The sequence below is a fragment of the Anomaloglossus baeobatrachus genome, chromosome 10 (assembly GCF_048569485.1).
Source record: "Anomaloglossus baeobatrachus isolate aAnoBae1 chromosome 10, aAnoBae1.hap1, whole genome shotgun sequence".
In the NCBI taxonomy this organism is placed as follows: Eukaryota; Metazoa; Chordata; class Amphibia; order Anura; family Aromobatidae; genus Anomaloglossus; species Anomaloglossus baeobatrachus.
The window spans coordinates 61,459,319-61,475,356 of record NC_134362.1 but is presented as its reverse complement, the minus strand read 5'-3'; the positions used below and the strand labels follow the sequence as shown (position 1 = coordinate 61,475,356).

Genomic DNA, 16,038 nt, shown 5'->3' with positions numbered 1-16,038 from the left:
GTTCCCTCAGGGCTGAAGGCCCATTCTACCAGGGCCGTGGGTGCGTCCTGGGCTTTGCGGCACCAGGCTACGGCTCAGCAGGTGTGTCAGGCGGCTACCTGGTCGAGCCTGCACACTTTCACGAAACACTATCAGGTGCATACCTATGCTTCGGCAGATGCCAGCCTAGGTAGGCGAGTCCTTCAGGCGGCGGTTGCCCACCTGTAGGAAGGGGCCGTTTTACGGCTCTATTACGAGGTATTATTTTACCCACCCAGGGACTGCTTTTGGACGTCCCAATTGTCTGGGTCTCCCAATGGAGCGACAAAGAAGAAGGGAATTTTGTTTACTTACCGTAAATTCCTTTTCTTCTAGCTCCAATTGGGAGACCCAGCACCCGCCCCTGTTCCCTTCGGGCTGTTGTTCTTTGTGTACACATGTTGTTCATGTTGAATGGTTTCAGTTCTCCGAAATTCCTTCGGATTGAATTTACTTTAAACCAATTTATAACTTTTCCTCCTTCTTGCTTTTGCACCAAAACTGAGGAGCCCGTGATGCACGGGGGGTGTATAGGCAGAAGGGGAGGGGCTTTACACTTTTAAGTGTAATACTTTGTGTGGCCTCCGGAGGCATAGCCTATACACCCAATTGTCTGGGTCTCCCAATTGGAGCTAGAAGAAAAGGAATTTACGGTAAGTAAACAAAATTCCCTTCTTTTCTATCATGGATTATTAAAAATGTTACACTTTTTCCTTTTTATAGGCTTTTTATCTCCATGTACATTCAATTTTGAAGTGGTCATAAATTAGCTAAAAAAAATACATAGTCATAGTGGCTTACTGATAGATTCTCAGTTAGCTCATTCTGCAGCCAGCTTTAGCGTAACCCAGAGGCTATAGAAAGCATACAGTGCACAATTTTTTGTGAAGCCCAATTGCAAATTTTTTTTCTTTCATCCTCAACTACAAGCATTGAAGTAAGAAAAAAAAATACTCCAAAGATGGACAACCCCTTTAATTAATGTGTATTTTATACTCAAGGTTTTTTATTTTGCTTAAAGCGTTTTCTGGCCTCCATTCTCAGAATAGGCCATTAATATTAGATTGATGGGGGTCCGACTCTTGAGTGCCCTTCATTGTTTATGCCACACACTACATTTCCTGGTGGCAATGCTGGTTATTGCAACTTTGTCTTTTTGTCCCATGAATGGGGCTGAGCTGCGTGCGCAGCACATCCACTACTGAATATTTGTTGAGGCTGCAGTACTCACAGTAATGTTGTACACTTTCCAGAAATTGATCGGCGGGGTGCAGAGAGTTGGTCCCCACTAATCTTATCCTAAGGAAAGCTGAACTAGAAAACCCCTTTAATATGGGCCATGTGGTCTGTAATTGTGATATTTAGAACCTTTACAATATATCTTCATCATCTTATTTGCTGCCACGTGAAAATTGTCTACAAGCTGCTCTTGAGGGATCTCCTATTATTGTCTGTCTGTTAAAGTGTAGCTGTTACTTCAGGTGAACAAACAGGGAAGGCACTGCCACTCCCCAGGTCCAGTTTCGGATCTCTGTTGCTGCTTGAGTCTTAGTGCTTTGGATGCAGCGGTGACATCAAATTTACTGCTCACATCACCGCTGCAGCCAGTCACTGAGTACAGCGGCTTACGGCGTCTACCTGCTGAGCTCAGTGATTAGCTACAGTGGTGATGCTCACTGTTGCCAAGACTCTTGGAGCAGCACTTGACCCATGGAGGAGAAGAACCTGCCCTGTTTGTTATTATAGGCATTGTAGAGCGTTTGGAGTCCTCTTTCCTGATAGTCAAAAACACCTTTAGGTATAAATAAGTGCTGTGATTGTGCTATGAATTTGTAGAATAACTACCAGATGACTGAAGCTCATATTTTAAATCCAAAGTGACGGACTGCATCCCATCTATTTTCATATTTTTGTTCTGTCAAAACATATGCAATGTTTTGCCCCACAAACAGGTTTTTTCAAGCATACTCTTGACAAAGCCTGTTTGTGGGGCGAAACGTTGCATATGTTTTGACAGTATAAAGATATGAAATAATCCCATGGGATGTTGTCTGTCACTTTGGATATACTATAAATGCCAAGTAAATCCCTTGGACCTGACTTACGCCCCTACTCCTTTGAGAGAGGATTCTATCGGAGGTCCTGCAAACAATCTTGTTTTCTGTATGAAGCTTATATTGTGTGATTACTAATAAAATAGAAGTATGTTTGTGTTATCTTCTATAGGTAATATGATGTCTCTCCAGGAGCTTTCCCTTCACAATAATGCCCTTGTGGTAGTACCAGCCGGCCTGGCTCGTCTGCCTCTCCTCTCTCGTCTGGACTTACGGAACAATAGGTTACATGCTGTTCCTATAGAAATCATACAGTGCTCTTGTGCCTATCTCCAAGGGAACCCCATAGGGGAACCAGAGTCGCCCCCTCTTTCTGAAGGTAAATTACTATCCTTACAGCCTACCTGTACTTTGAGAAACGTTTTGAGACAGGTCAGAAGTTTTAATTAGTGGCAGAAGGGCTTAGACGAGTGCTGCTTTCTTCCAAAGCTGAAGGAGGCTCTTTTAAAGGGAAAATTACCTACTGGTTAAATCATGTTTTTATGGTAAATGTGTCTGGGGTTTTTTACATTTTTCGTAATTATGTATAGTGGGTTTATGTACTATGGTGGGGATACGCGCTCAGCTTGCTTCTCAAGGTAATATCAGGACCACTCTCACTTTAAAAGCACAACAGGTTTATTTCACACACACAAACTTGTTCTCCAACAACATAATACATGCCCTCCTCTGGCTTCAAAGAACACAAACATGGAGTTCCAGTCTGTTCCACTTCTGGTATGCCTACACAGGTTTGGATACAACTTCACCCCAGGAGCAGTGAAGTGGAGATGTAATAGTCTCCACACACTGACCTAGCCTGGTCAGGTTAAGCAAATCCTTTCTCTCTATGAGGTTTCTTCTAGAGATAAAGCAACCTCCACACACTGACTCCTGCCAGTACAAGCTAATTCTCTCTCAGAGGATCCTTTCAGAGGCATAACAACCTCCACACACTGACCATGTGTCAAACAAACAGACACCATTCTAACATCTGAGACACACCCATGTGTGGAGGTATGTGGATAGCCAAATACACCCTAATGAGTCTCATAGTACTACAGGTACCAGACTTACCATCTTTCAGTAAGTATGTGACACTTTTGTTTTTTTTTTCCACAGATGAAATTCAAAGCTTAGACATAAAGGAGCTTTACGTGAAACCAGAAGAAAAGAGGTAAGTAATGTCAGTCTTCGTAGTTTTCCAAAGACTTACATTTACACATGCTGAAGATCGGTGGAATTCACATCCATAGGAACCATCAGTCTTGACTAGTGATGGGCAGACTCGCACATAATCGGGACCGGCAGATCTAACTAGATTAAAAAAAAATCTGGTTCCGACCCGGAATTGATCCTGGATATCTGGCCAGACGCCAGTCCCCATAAAAGTCTATGGTGTCCAGAATCTGGCGCGTAAAAATGGTGTTAGAAGGGATAAGGGAATTGGGACAAGCACATCATACTTACCGAGTCTCCGTCATGGCTGTAATGGCTCCCGGGTCGCTTATTACACTTCTGGAGTCACTTATTGTTGCTAATCCATATTCACCGCAATCTCTGCCCACCGCTAGTCCTGGCGTCTGTGATTGATTGCAGTCAGTTGTGCCCCCAGCCTGTGTAACAGCGTCTGACTGCAACCAATCACATACCCTGTCTGCGGATCACTGTAGATTGGAGTAAAAATAAATAAATAAAAAAATTGTCTAAGGCCCTGTGCGCACTGGAAAATGGAATTTTCTCAAGAAAATTCTGCAAATGTTCAAAAATTACCGCACCCGCGGTAAAAAAAACCGCGGCAAACCGCACCCGAAAACCGCATGCGGTTTGCTGCGGTTTTACCGCTGTATTGTTCGCGGTATTGCCGCGGTTTTGCCGCGTGCGGGTTGGTATGTGCTTTATTGCATTCAATGCAATAAAGCACATTGAAGAAAAAAAAAAAGTTATTTCATTCTGAGATAGAGAAATAGACAGAAGAATAGATAGATAGACAGAGGGATAGATAGAAGGATAGATAGAAGGATAGATAGATAGAAGGATAGATAGATAGATAGATAGATAGATAGATAGAATCCCTGTGAGCACACTCTGCATTTCTCACGGTCGGCAGTGAGTTCACATTACCGGCCGTGGGAAATGCCCTGTGGTTACCTCTGCTGTCTCGCTGCGAGGCTGCATTCAGCACTGTGTGTCAATCGCGGCTAGATGCAAGCATCGCAGGACGCCAGAGCTGTGGATTACGTCGGAGCTTTGTTTCGGGAGGGGTTAATAAAAGGGTGAACGAGGCTTATTTGTGTTTTATTTAAAATAAAGGATTTTTCGGTGTGTGTTTTTTCACTTTACTTACGGGTTGATCATGTCAGCTATCACATAGACGCTCACATGATCAAGCCTGGAGTTAGTGGCGGCGATCCGCCACCATTAACTCCTTGTATTACTCTGACTGCCACTGCTACACGGCTGCAGGAAGAGCCGGGGACACTCCGGTACTGCCGCATAATGCATGCGACAGTCCCGGGGCAGCTGCGGCTGATATTCTCGGCTGCGGGAGGTGGGAGGGAGGCGGGGGACATTAACCCTGCCCCTCTCCCTCACCAGTCTGAGAATACCGGGCCGCCGCTGTGTGCTTACCTCAGCTGGACGGTAAATATGCAGCGGAGCCCACGTGCATTGTTTTCTATATGTCCGTTTGCTTTCTATGTGTATTCTATGTGTCTGTGTTCTATCTGTCTGTGATGTCTGTGATCTGTGTGTTTACTCTCTGCTCCGCTTCCTCTGTCATAATGACATCCTTCCCTGCAAAACCGCAGGCAGAGATGTATATTAACAGAGGTAAACCGCGAAATACCGCAGGGAATAACGCAGGAAAACGCAATGAACCGCACAGAATTTGCTGCCTGCGTTATTCCCTGCAGGATTTCACGATTACATGGCAGTCAATGGAGTGAAATCCCGCAGCGGTGTGCGGAAAAGAATTGACATGCAATTGTTTTCTTTTTCGCTCCTAATTGGGAGACCCAGACAGTGGGTGTATAGCTACTGCCTCTGGAGGCCGCACAAAGAACTACACTTAAAAGTGTAAGGCCCCTCCCCTTCTGGCTATACACCCTCCCGTAGGAGTACGGATTCCTCAGTTTTAGCTTTGTGCGAAGGAGGTCAGACACGCACGCATAGCTCCATTGTTTTTAGTCAGCAGCAGCTGCTGACTATGTCGGATGGAAGAAAAGAGGGCCCATACAGGGCTCCCAGCATGCTCCCTTCTCACCCCACTGTATGTCGGAGGTGTTTGTAAGGTTGAGGTACCCATTGCGGGTACGGCGGCTGGAGCCCACATGCTGATTCCTTCCCCATCCCTTTTTACAGGGCTCTGGGTGAAGTGGGATTTACTGGTCTCCAGGCACTGAGACCGTGCTCCATCTACAGCCCCTGGAGAAGATGCTGGATGGAGCGGAGTACGTCAGGGACATGGCCCTGCTTCCTCAAGGTACTCTGTGTTCCCGTGCATTTGGCGCTCACACCGCAGCATGCTGGGTGTTGTAGTGCGCCGGGGACATCAGCGCTGCGGCGCTTGTGCCATGGCCTCATTCAGCTTCGCTGAAGCAGGCACACTTTTGGGAAACGGTCGCGCCGGCCGCTGGGACTGCGGCGCGGCTGGCACTTGTGGTGCGCCGGGGACTTCAGCGCGGGCCGCGCTTTTACGGCGGCCGCGCTGATAACTCGAGTCCCCGGCTTTTGCGGCCTAGTTCCGTTCGTTCCCGCCCCCAGACCTGCCAGTCAGGAGAGGGGCGGGACGCTGGTCAGTGCATCAGCGCTGAGGGCTGGAGTCGTTTTTACATACTCCAGCCCTCACAATAGGCACAGAGGGGACACTGTTTCCCGCACTTTTGTTTGGGAACTCCCACGGACCGCCCCTCTCCACAGACGCCGGCAGCCATTCCTGCTGACACGCTGAGCTGCAGAGGGGAGCCGGGGAGACCCAGACAAGGAATTCTGCGCCTCTTACCCGCTATTCAGCGGGCGGTAAGCAGCCCTCCGGGCTCTCCCCCTCTTGTGCCAGTAGTAATCTTAGTATTTTGTTCCTGCAAATACTTTGTACTGCATAGCGCTGGTCGCCCTTTGGCTATAGACTCTCTCACATTGCAGAGAGCCAACAGCATGTCGTCCACAAAACGCAAGGGTGCCAAGGCACAGACATTATATGCTTCCTGTACCGCATGTGGGACTTTTCTACCGGCAGGCTCCACTGACCCCCATTGTGTGCAGTGCTCGGCCCCTGCGGCACTTGCACAGTCGGGACCTCTGCTGGACGTGACCCAGGGTGTACCACCTGTGAATGCTGTCCAGGTGACAGGAACTGAGTTTACAGCTTTTGCTGACAGAATGTCTCTCACTATGTCACAAATTCTTGACACATTGCGAGCTAGGCCTGTACTTCAGGCCACGGACACTGTGCAATCATTGCCCCCTGGTCCCCCTCAGCTGAATTACCTCCAAGCTCCGGGACGGGCACATACACCTCAGGGTGAAGACTCTGACTCGGACGATGGCCCCAGGCAACCTAAGCGGGCTCGCTATGAGGGGCCTTCACATTCATCTCAATGGTCAGGATCCCAGCGAGATGAATCTATGGGTGATGAGGCGGACGTAACTGATCAGGATTCTGATCCTGGGACCGCTCTCAATCTAGATACACCAGATGGTGACGCCATAGTTAATGATCTTATAGCGTCCATCAATAAGATGTTAAATATTTCCCCACCAGCTCCTCTTGTAGAGGAGTCAGCTTCGCAGCACGAGAGAATCCATTTCAGATATCCTAAGCGTACATTAAGCACTTTTCTGGACCACGCTGACTTTAGAGACGCAATCCAGAAACCCCACGCTTATCCGGAAAGGCGTTTTTCTAAACGGCTTAAAGATACACGCTATCCTTTTCCCCCTGAGGTGGTCAAGGGTTGGACCCAGTGTCCAAAAGTGGATCCTCCAATTTCCAGGCTTGCAGCTAGATCCTTGGTTGCAGTTGAAGATGGAGCGGCACTTAAAGATGCCACTGACAGGCAGATGGAGCTCTGGCTGAAATCCATCTATGAAGCGATTGGAGCGTCGTTAGCGCCATCTTTTGCTGCCGTATGGGCACTCCAAGCTATCTCAGCCGGGCTTGTGCAAGTCGACTCAGTCACACGTGCATTTGCCCCGCAGGTAGCACCATTGACCTCGCAAATGGCGGCATTCGCGTCGTACGCGATTAATGCTGTTCTTGACGCTACAAGCCGCACGGCAGTGGCGTCAGCCAACTCCGTTGTTTTGCGTAGGGCCCTGTGGTTGAGACATTGGAAGGCAGATTCTCATTCCAAGAAGTGCTTAACCAATTTGCCTTTTTCTCGTGACCGATTGTTTGGAGAGCGTTTGGATGAAATCATCAAACACTCCAAGGGTAAGGACTCATCCTTACCGCAACACAGACAAAACAAACCCCAACAGAGGAAGGGTCAGTCTGGTTATCGGTCCTTTCGAGGACCTGGCAGGTCCCGATTCGCCTCGTCAAAAAAGACTCAAAAAGACCAGAGACGCTCAGATTCTTGGAGGTCTCAGTCACGCCCAAAAAGGACAGCCGGAGGAACCGTTGCCAAGACGGCGTCCTCCTGACTTGCAGTCTCCGATTCCCACACCCTCGGTCGGTGGGAGGCTTTCCCACTTTGGCGACATTTGGCTGTCACGCGTCAAAGACCGTTGGGTGAGGGATATTCTGTCTCACGGGTACAGGATAGAGTTCAGTTCTCGTCCGCCAACTCGTTTCTTCAGAACTTCTCCACCACCAGACCGAGCCGATGCTCTGTTGCAGGCGGTGGCCGCTCTAAAGGCGGAAGGAGTGGTGACCTCCGTCCCTCTTCAGGAACAAGGTCACGGTTTTTACTCCAATCTGTTTGTGGTCCCAAAAAAGGACGGATCGTATCGACCCGTCCTGGATCTAAAGTTGCTCAACAGACACGTAAAAGTCAGGAGGTTCCGGATGGAATCCCTACGCTCTGTCATAGCCTCAATGTCTCAAGGAGATTTTCTAGCATCAATAGATATCAAAGATGCGTATCTCCACGTGCCGATTGCGCCAGAGCATCAGCGTTTCCTACGCTTCGTCATACACGACGAACACCTGCAGTTCGTAGCGTTACCTTTCGGTCTGGCAACAGCCCCCCGGGTCTTCACCAAGGTCATGGCAGCAGTAGTAGCTGTTCTGCACTCGCAAGGTCACTCGGTCATCCCGTATCTAGACGACCTGCTTATAAAGGCACCCTCTCAAGAGGCATGCCAACACAGTCTGAAGGTGGCACTAGACACTCTCCAGAGTTTCGGGTGGATTATCAACTTTCCAAAGTCTCATCTAACCCCGACCCAATCTCTGACTTATCTTGGCATGGAGTTTCATACTCTCTCAGCGATAGTGAAGCTTCCACTGGACAAGCAGTGTTCGCTACGGACAGGAGTGCAATCTCTCCTTCAGAGCCAGTCGCACTCACTGAGGCGCCTCATGCATTTCCTAGGAAAGATGGTAGCAGCAATGGAGGCGGTCCCGTTCGCGCAGTTTCATCTGCGCCCTCTACAATGGGACATTCTACGCCAATGGGATGGGAAATCGACGTCCCTCGACAGGACTGTCTCCCTCTCTCAGACTGCCAAGGACTCTCTGCGTTGGTGGCTTCTCCCCACCTCATTGTCACAGGGAAAGTCGTTCCTACCCCCATCCTGGGCAGTGGTCACGACGGATGCGAGCCTATCAGGGTGGGGAGCGGTGTTTCTCCACCACAGGGCTCAGGGGACGTGGACTCAGGAAGAGTCCACCCTGCAGATCAATGTTCTGGAAATCAGAGCAATCTATCTTGCTCTGCGAGCCTTCCAACAATGGCTGGAAGGCAAGCAGATTCGGATTCAGTCGGACAATTCCACGGCGGTGGCGTACATCAACCACCAAGGGGGAACACGCAGTCGCCAAGCCTTTCAGGAAGTCCGGCGGATTTTGACGTGGGTGGAAAGCAAAGCGTCCACCATATCCGCAGTTCACATCCCAGGCGTGGAAAACTGGGAAGCAGACTTTCTCAGTCGCCAGGGCATGGACGCAGGAGAATGGTCCCTTCACCCGGACGTGTTTCAGCAGATCTGTTGCCGCTGGGGGACGCCGGACGTCGATCTGATGGCGTCACGGCACAACAACAAGGTCCCAGTTTTCATGGCACGGTCTCACGATCACCGAGCGCTGGCGGCAGACGCCTTGGTTCAGGATTGGTCGCAATTCCGACTCCCCTATGTGTTCCCACCTCTAGCATTGTTACCCAGAGTTCTCCGGAAAATCAGGTCCGACTGCCATCGAGCCATTCTCGTCGCTCCAGACTGGCCAAGAAGGTCGTGGTACCCGGATCTGTGGCATCTCACGGTAGGCCAACCGTGGGCACTACCAGACCGTCCAGATTTGCTGTCTCAAGGGCCGTTTTTCCATCTGAATTCTGCGGCCCTGAACCTGACTGTGTGGCCATTGAGTCCTGGATCCTAGCGGCCTCAGGTTTATCTCATGAAGTTGTTGCCACAATGAGACAGGCTAGAAAACCATCCTCAGCTAAGATCTATCACAGGACGTGGAAGATATTCTTAGCTTGGTGCTTGGCTCAGGGGTTTTCTCCCTGGCCATTTGCATTGCCAATTTTTCTTTCCTTCCTGCAGTCTGGGTTGGAAAAAGGTTTGTCGCTTAGCTCTCTTAAGGGTCAAGTCTCCGCACTATCCGTATTCTTTCAGAAGCGCTTGGCACGGCTTTCTAAAGTACGCACGTTTCTCCAAGGAGTTTGTCATATCGTTCCTCCTTACAGACGGCCATTGGAACCCTGGGATCTAAACAAGGTTCTCATTGCTCTCCAGAAGCCGCCTTTCGAGCCTTTGAAAGAGGTTTCCCTTTCTCGGCTTTCACAAAAAGTAGTTTTTCTTGTGGCGGTCACGTCTCTTCGAAGAGTGTCCGAGCTAGCGGCGTTATCTTGCAAATCTCCCTTCCTGGTGTTTCACCAAGACAAGGTAGTACTGCGTCCAATTCCAGAGTTTTCTCCCAAGGTGGTTTCTTCCTTTCATCTCAATCAGGATATCACTTTGCCATCTTTGTGTCCGCATCCAGTTCACCAATTTGAAAAAGGTTTACATCTGTTGGACCTGGTGAGAGCACTCAGGATTTACATTTCTCGCACGGCGTCTCTACGCCGTTCTGATGCGCTCTTTGTCCTAGTCGCTGGTCAGCATAAGGGATCGCAAGCTTCCAAATCCACCCTGGCGCGGTGGATCAAGGAACCAATTCTTCACACATACCGTTCTGCTGGGCTTCCGATTCCATCTGGACTGAAGGCCCATTCTACCAGAGCCGTGGGTGCGTCCTGGGCATTACGGCATCAGGCTACGGCTCAGCAGGTGTGCCAGGCGGCTACCTGGTCGAGTCTGCACACGTTTACCAAACACTATCAAGTGCATACCTACGCTTCGGCAGATGCCAGCCTAGGTAGACAGGTCCTTCAGGCGGCGGTGGCCCACCTGTAGGAAAGGGCTGTCTGACAGCCCGTTCATGTGGTATCTTTTTACCCACCCAGGGACTGCTTTTGGACGTCCCACTGTCTGGGTCTCCCAATTAGGAGCGAAAAAGAAGAAGGGAATTTTGTTTACTTACCGTAAATTCCTTTTCTTCTAGCTCCAATTGGGAGACCCAGCACCCGCCCTATTTGTTCTTAGGGTTTCGTTTTTCGGGTGCACATGTTGTTCATGTTGTTTCTTAAGTTCTCCGATCTTGTTATCGGATTGAATTTGTTTTTGAAACTGTTATTGGCTTTCCTCCTTCTTGCTTTGGTACTAAAACTGAGGAATCCGTACTCCTACGGGAGGGTGTATAGCCAGAAGGGGAGGGGCCTTACACTTTTAAGTGTAGTTCTTTGTGCGGCCTCCAGAGGCAGTAGCTATACACCCACTGTCTGGGTCTCCCAATTGGAGCTAGAAGAAAAGGAATTTACGGTAAGTAAACAAAATTCCCTTCTTTGCTGCGGGAATCCCGCAACAAAACATGCAGCTGTCAAAATCCGCATAGTGCGCACAGGATTTTTTTTTCCTATAGGTTTGCTGGTGATTTACTGCAGAGATGTTATGAACATTTTCTGCAGTGAAACATGCAGCAAATCCGCAGAAAATCCGCGGCAAAATCCGGTAAGTGCGCACATAGCCTTAGGGTCCCCCCATATTATAATACCAGCCATGATAAAACCCACGGCTACAGGCTGCAGCCCCCAGCTAAAGAGGGTGGGTTTTTTTGTATGTTATTTCAAATAAAGGATTTTTTTCGGTGTTTGTGTTTATTTCTTTTCACTTACAGATTAGTAATGGGGGGTCTCATAGACACCTCCCATTACTAATCTAGGGCTCAGTGGCAGCTGTGGGCTGTTAACCCCTTATTAGCCCGATTACCAGGACAATCGGGAAGAGCTGGGTAAAGTTTTGGGACATCTAATAGATGCGGCAATTACGGGAGCCTGCAGGCTGCTAGTTTTAGGCTGGGGGCTCCAATAAGCATTGGGCTCCCTAGCCTATGAATACCAACCCAAAGCCCTCAAAATTGGGGGACCACACACCGTTAATTTAACTATTTATATAAATAATGAAAAAAAAGCCACATGCGGTTCCTCTTATTTTGATACACAGCCAAGATAAGCGCACGGCTGGGGGCTGCAGGATGTAGCCATATGCTTTATCATGCTGTGTATCATAATATGAGGGGACCCTAAGCCATTTTTTTTTTTAAATTAATTTATTTTTATACCACGATAGTGAACCGCAGGGTCTGTGGTTGGTTGCAGTCAGATACTGTCACACAGGCTGGGGGCGCGTCTGACTGCAACCAATCATAGATGCTGGGACTGTCTGGGACTCATAGATGCTGGGACTGTCGGTGGGCAGGGAAAGCAGTCCATGTGGATTAGTGATAATGAGCAGCCCCGGAAGTGGAATGAGCGGCCGCGGGAGCAGTTACAGCCGCCCCGGAGACTCGATAAGTATGAAGCACTTGCTTCATTCTTATTTTCTTTATTTTTCTTTCTTTTTTTTTTTTTTTATTTCCCGAGTGCCAGACCCATATTATTAGCAGGAATTGTGTCTCTGCTGTTGCTCTTGAGGTCTGTTATTGTCTGCAGCGCTGAAGTCACATAGCATGGCAGCCACTGAGTGAGCTCAGCGGACAAGTCATCAAGTCAGGCAGAGCAACAAGCTCACTGATTGACCGCAGAGTTGTCCACATGACGTCAGCGCTGCAGAAAATAATAGGCACTGGAAGCAGCGTTGGAGACTTACGCCGGACCAAGGGAGGATGAGTAAAGAATCAGTTTGAGGTTTTTTTCAGAAGAAGCTCCTGCCAGGGAAAAAGGGTTAACCCCTTTAAGTAAACCTATTTTGTACTTCTGATTAACTGTATAAGCTAAAAAAAAAGCAGTTCTCTTACATAACTCTATATGTAATAATATTACAATACGGCTAAATACATGCAGTTTATAGACACCAGAAATGACACTACCTGTAATAACCCTTTTTTACATATGTTTTCAGTTTTTGTGTCACACCGGATGGATGCTGGATATTCCTCCCACACGGTTTTCATCTTTGTTTTCCTCCTGGGGCTGTATCATGCACCACAAGAATACATTTCCAAATACTGCTACCAGACCAGCAACATGTGAGGCTCGGGCACCATGATGTGCTGCTCAGCAGCACTTTGGAGCTACAGCCTCACGGCATACAGTTCCATCAGGTAAGGTTATCTAAAAGAGCACATGTGCCATAGAGGCTGGTGGAAGGAACTGGTGGAGCCCTCTCTTGAAGTTGCTTTGGTGGCTGCAGGCTTCAGCCTGACTGCAGCAACCTGTTGTTGTGTTTTCCCCCTGGTGTGTTGATTCAGTGCAGCGGTGGGACTAGTGATCCTTACCTACCCACTCCCTAGCCAGGGCTATTGTAGGGTCACTCAGGGTTTCAGATTCCTGCTCGGCGACAGGTGAGTGAGGAAACTGTATAGGGACTGGCTAGGAGTGCAGGGTACAGCAGCAGGTAAGTGGAAGGGGTGTCCATCTTCCCTCTCATTAGTGCTAGGGCTTACTGTTATTAAAGTGTCCCTTGTGTACCCCTTGTTTGTCGTGTTGTTACCCCTGTTAAGTTGTGTGTTTGGTCTCTCGCTGGACCTTCTAGTCGGTGTCGTGAAAAAATAAGAGGAACACATCACGGGTCTTACTGTTTTGGAAGTCTAATTTTTTTATTTTGCTATGGGGTCCTCTCTCTTATTAGTACACCAATGGTGATATCTGCTTTATTAACCCTTTCCAGCACAGCTCCTTCTATTTATAGGGCTGATACCATGTAATGGGTTTCATATGGGGAAAAAAAATGCACAATTGGTATTTCTGCATCCATTATGACCAGTACTATAAAATTTAACAACCGTTTTATTACACATGGTGAACACAATTAAACAAAAACTGCATTAGATATTTCATTAAATACGTTCTCTCACTAACACCTCCTGACTTTTATTTCATTCTAGCACTTCTGCCGGTTATCGCTCATTAGCCTTGCCTATATTTCTGATTTATAGGCCCATATGTACCAGCCTGCAGGGGATACTAAGCTACCATTCTTGCTTCATTGGGTATCCATATGTACTGTAGACTTGCTGGACCACCGGGAGTCCGATGGTAGCAGATTATCCGATACAGCAAGAGACCAGAGAGAACTTGGAGAAAATAGAACATGGTTTTAAGGGATTGGTTTACAGAGAAGGTGGTGAGGGGACCCAAAGGGTCATGGTGCAGAGCACCGCCGGAGGAGCAACCGGCGAGGGAACCCTTATACAGGGATTGGAACGACAAACGTAATAGAATCTCTAAACAAATTCTCACCACTGATAGACTACAAGGAGGTCTTTTGGTTCCAGATGTCATAAAAGTATTACTGGGCAGTTCACCTTAGGAGGATTCCTTCCGGGGCTTCATTGTGGGCATATAATAAATGGGCATAGATTGAAAAGCTTTGGATAGCACCTGTCCACCCAAACTCCCTATTATGGACAACTCACCAGTCTAAGTTAACTACACCTCTTTTAGGACCCATGCAGTTTACAAGCGAAAAATGACACACATGTATGAAACGTTTTGGATTGGCTTCAGCTAACTCCCCGATGATATCTTTCATCTATCAAACCTTAATCCCAAACAGCATGGAATTCAACATGGTCCACCCATGGATCTCAGCCGGTTTTTTAGACATGCGGATGTGATGGACAAGGACACATTGAAAATACACTCATTTGATTTTCTTACATCCAACTTCTCCATATCTAACCACGAGTTCTTCCAATATATTCAGATAAAACATTTAGCGCTATTGCTTAATGGTTCATCGGGAGTTTCTCAGCCAGCTGAATTTGAAAAGGTTTGTAGGACAGGCCCGTCAACAAAATGGTTAATATCGGATATCTATAGGTTAATTAATTCTCCTCAAGCCGATCCTTTAAAAAAACTTTCATATGTGGCTAGGCGGGAGTCTTTCCTGGGGAGGGAGACATTGCAATATATTTGGGATAAGGTGGATAAAACCTCCATATGTACCTCATATAAGGAAAATAAATATAAGCTCATGATGTTTTGGTATCACACCCCAGAGGTGCTAAATAAATGAAATCCTCACTCCCAAGTGTATGCTGGTTTGTCGGTTGGGTCACACTTTCACATATTTTGGACCTGTCCCAGGCTGTACGAGTTTTGGACCTCAGTGAAAAGACTGATAGAAGAGGTTCTTTTTGTAGAAGTGGGGCTTGATCCGGCAATTTACCTTCTTAATGTCACTCCTAGAGGGTTGGGGAAGAATTCAGCTAAAATGTTACTACACCTAACAGCAGCCAGATACATGATTGCTCTCCACTGGAAAAAGTCCAATCCCCCGCCCTATCGGGAATTACTAACCAGAATTTTGGACATTTGCAAAATTGAGTATTTGAATGCTAAAGTTGATCATTTTGAATCCCTGAGATTAGTTTTGGGCCCAAGTTAATAAATAGGTTTTACTCAGCCTTTGTCCCCCCTTTCTTTAGTCCTAGTGTGTCAGTCCTCTCTGTTTGTCAATTTTTGAATTTATATGTTTAAGGTTAACTGTTTAAGAATAAAGGATGCTTTACCCGCTGCAACATCGCTAACGATATATCGTTGGGGTCATGGTGTTTGTGACGCACATCCGGCGCCGTTAGCGACATCGCAGCGCGTGACAGCTAGGAGCGACGATTAACGATCGCAAAAACGTCAAAAATCGTAGATCGTTGACACGTTGCTCCTTTTCATAATATTGTTGATGGTGCATGCCGCTGGTTCGTCGTTCCTGCGGCATCACACATCGCTATGTGTGACACCGCAGGAACGACGAACATCTCCTTACCTGCGTCCACTGGCAATGAGGAAGGAAGGTGGTGGGTGGCATGTTCCGGCCGCTCATCTCCGCCCCTCCTCTGCTATTCGGCGGCCGCTTAGTGACACCTAACAAATCTCCCCCTTAATGGAGAGATTGTTTGGTGTCTCCAGCGACGTCGCTAAGCAGATATGTGCGTGTGACGCTGCCATAGCGATATTGTTCGCTACGGCAGCGATCACCCCCATGGCGAAACAGCGACGTGGGTGGGCGCTATCGTGCATGACATCGCTAGCTATTGCTAGCAATGTCGCAGCGTGTAAAGCACTATTAAGGCCGGAGTCACATTTGCGAGTGATTCGCATCGGTATCACCCGGCACGGCCTGATGTTCTCCGGACAGGAGCGTCTCACCTGCATAGAAATATATGCAGCCGACCCGCTCCTGTTAGGAGAGTGTGCAGCCGTGCCGGGTGATGCCGATG

The 16,038-nt window shown here is 48.0% G+C and overlaps 1 protein-coding gene across 3 annotated transcripts in view; it reads left to right on the top strand.

Annotated features, from left to right (window-relative positions):
• The window catches only part of PIDD1 (p53-induced death domain protein 1), a 93,088-nt gene that overhangs the window by 39,577 nt on the left and 37,473 nt on the right, over window positions 1-16,038 (top strand). For all 3 annotated transcript variants that reach the window (XM_075326902.1, XM_075326903.1, XM_075326901.1), the window contains exons 4-6: window positions 2,245-2,451; window positions 3,234-3,288; window positions 12,717-12,918. In XM_075326902.1, coding sequence (XP_075183017.1) covers window positions 2,245-2,451; window positions 3,234-3,288; window positions 12,717-12,918 — 464 coding nt within the window. The remainder of the gene's footprint in view (window positions 1-2,244; window positions 2,452-3,233; window positions 3,289-12,716; window positions 12,919-16,038) is intronic.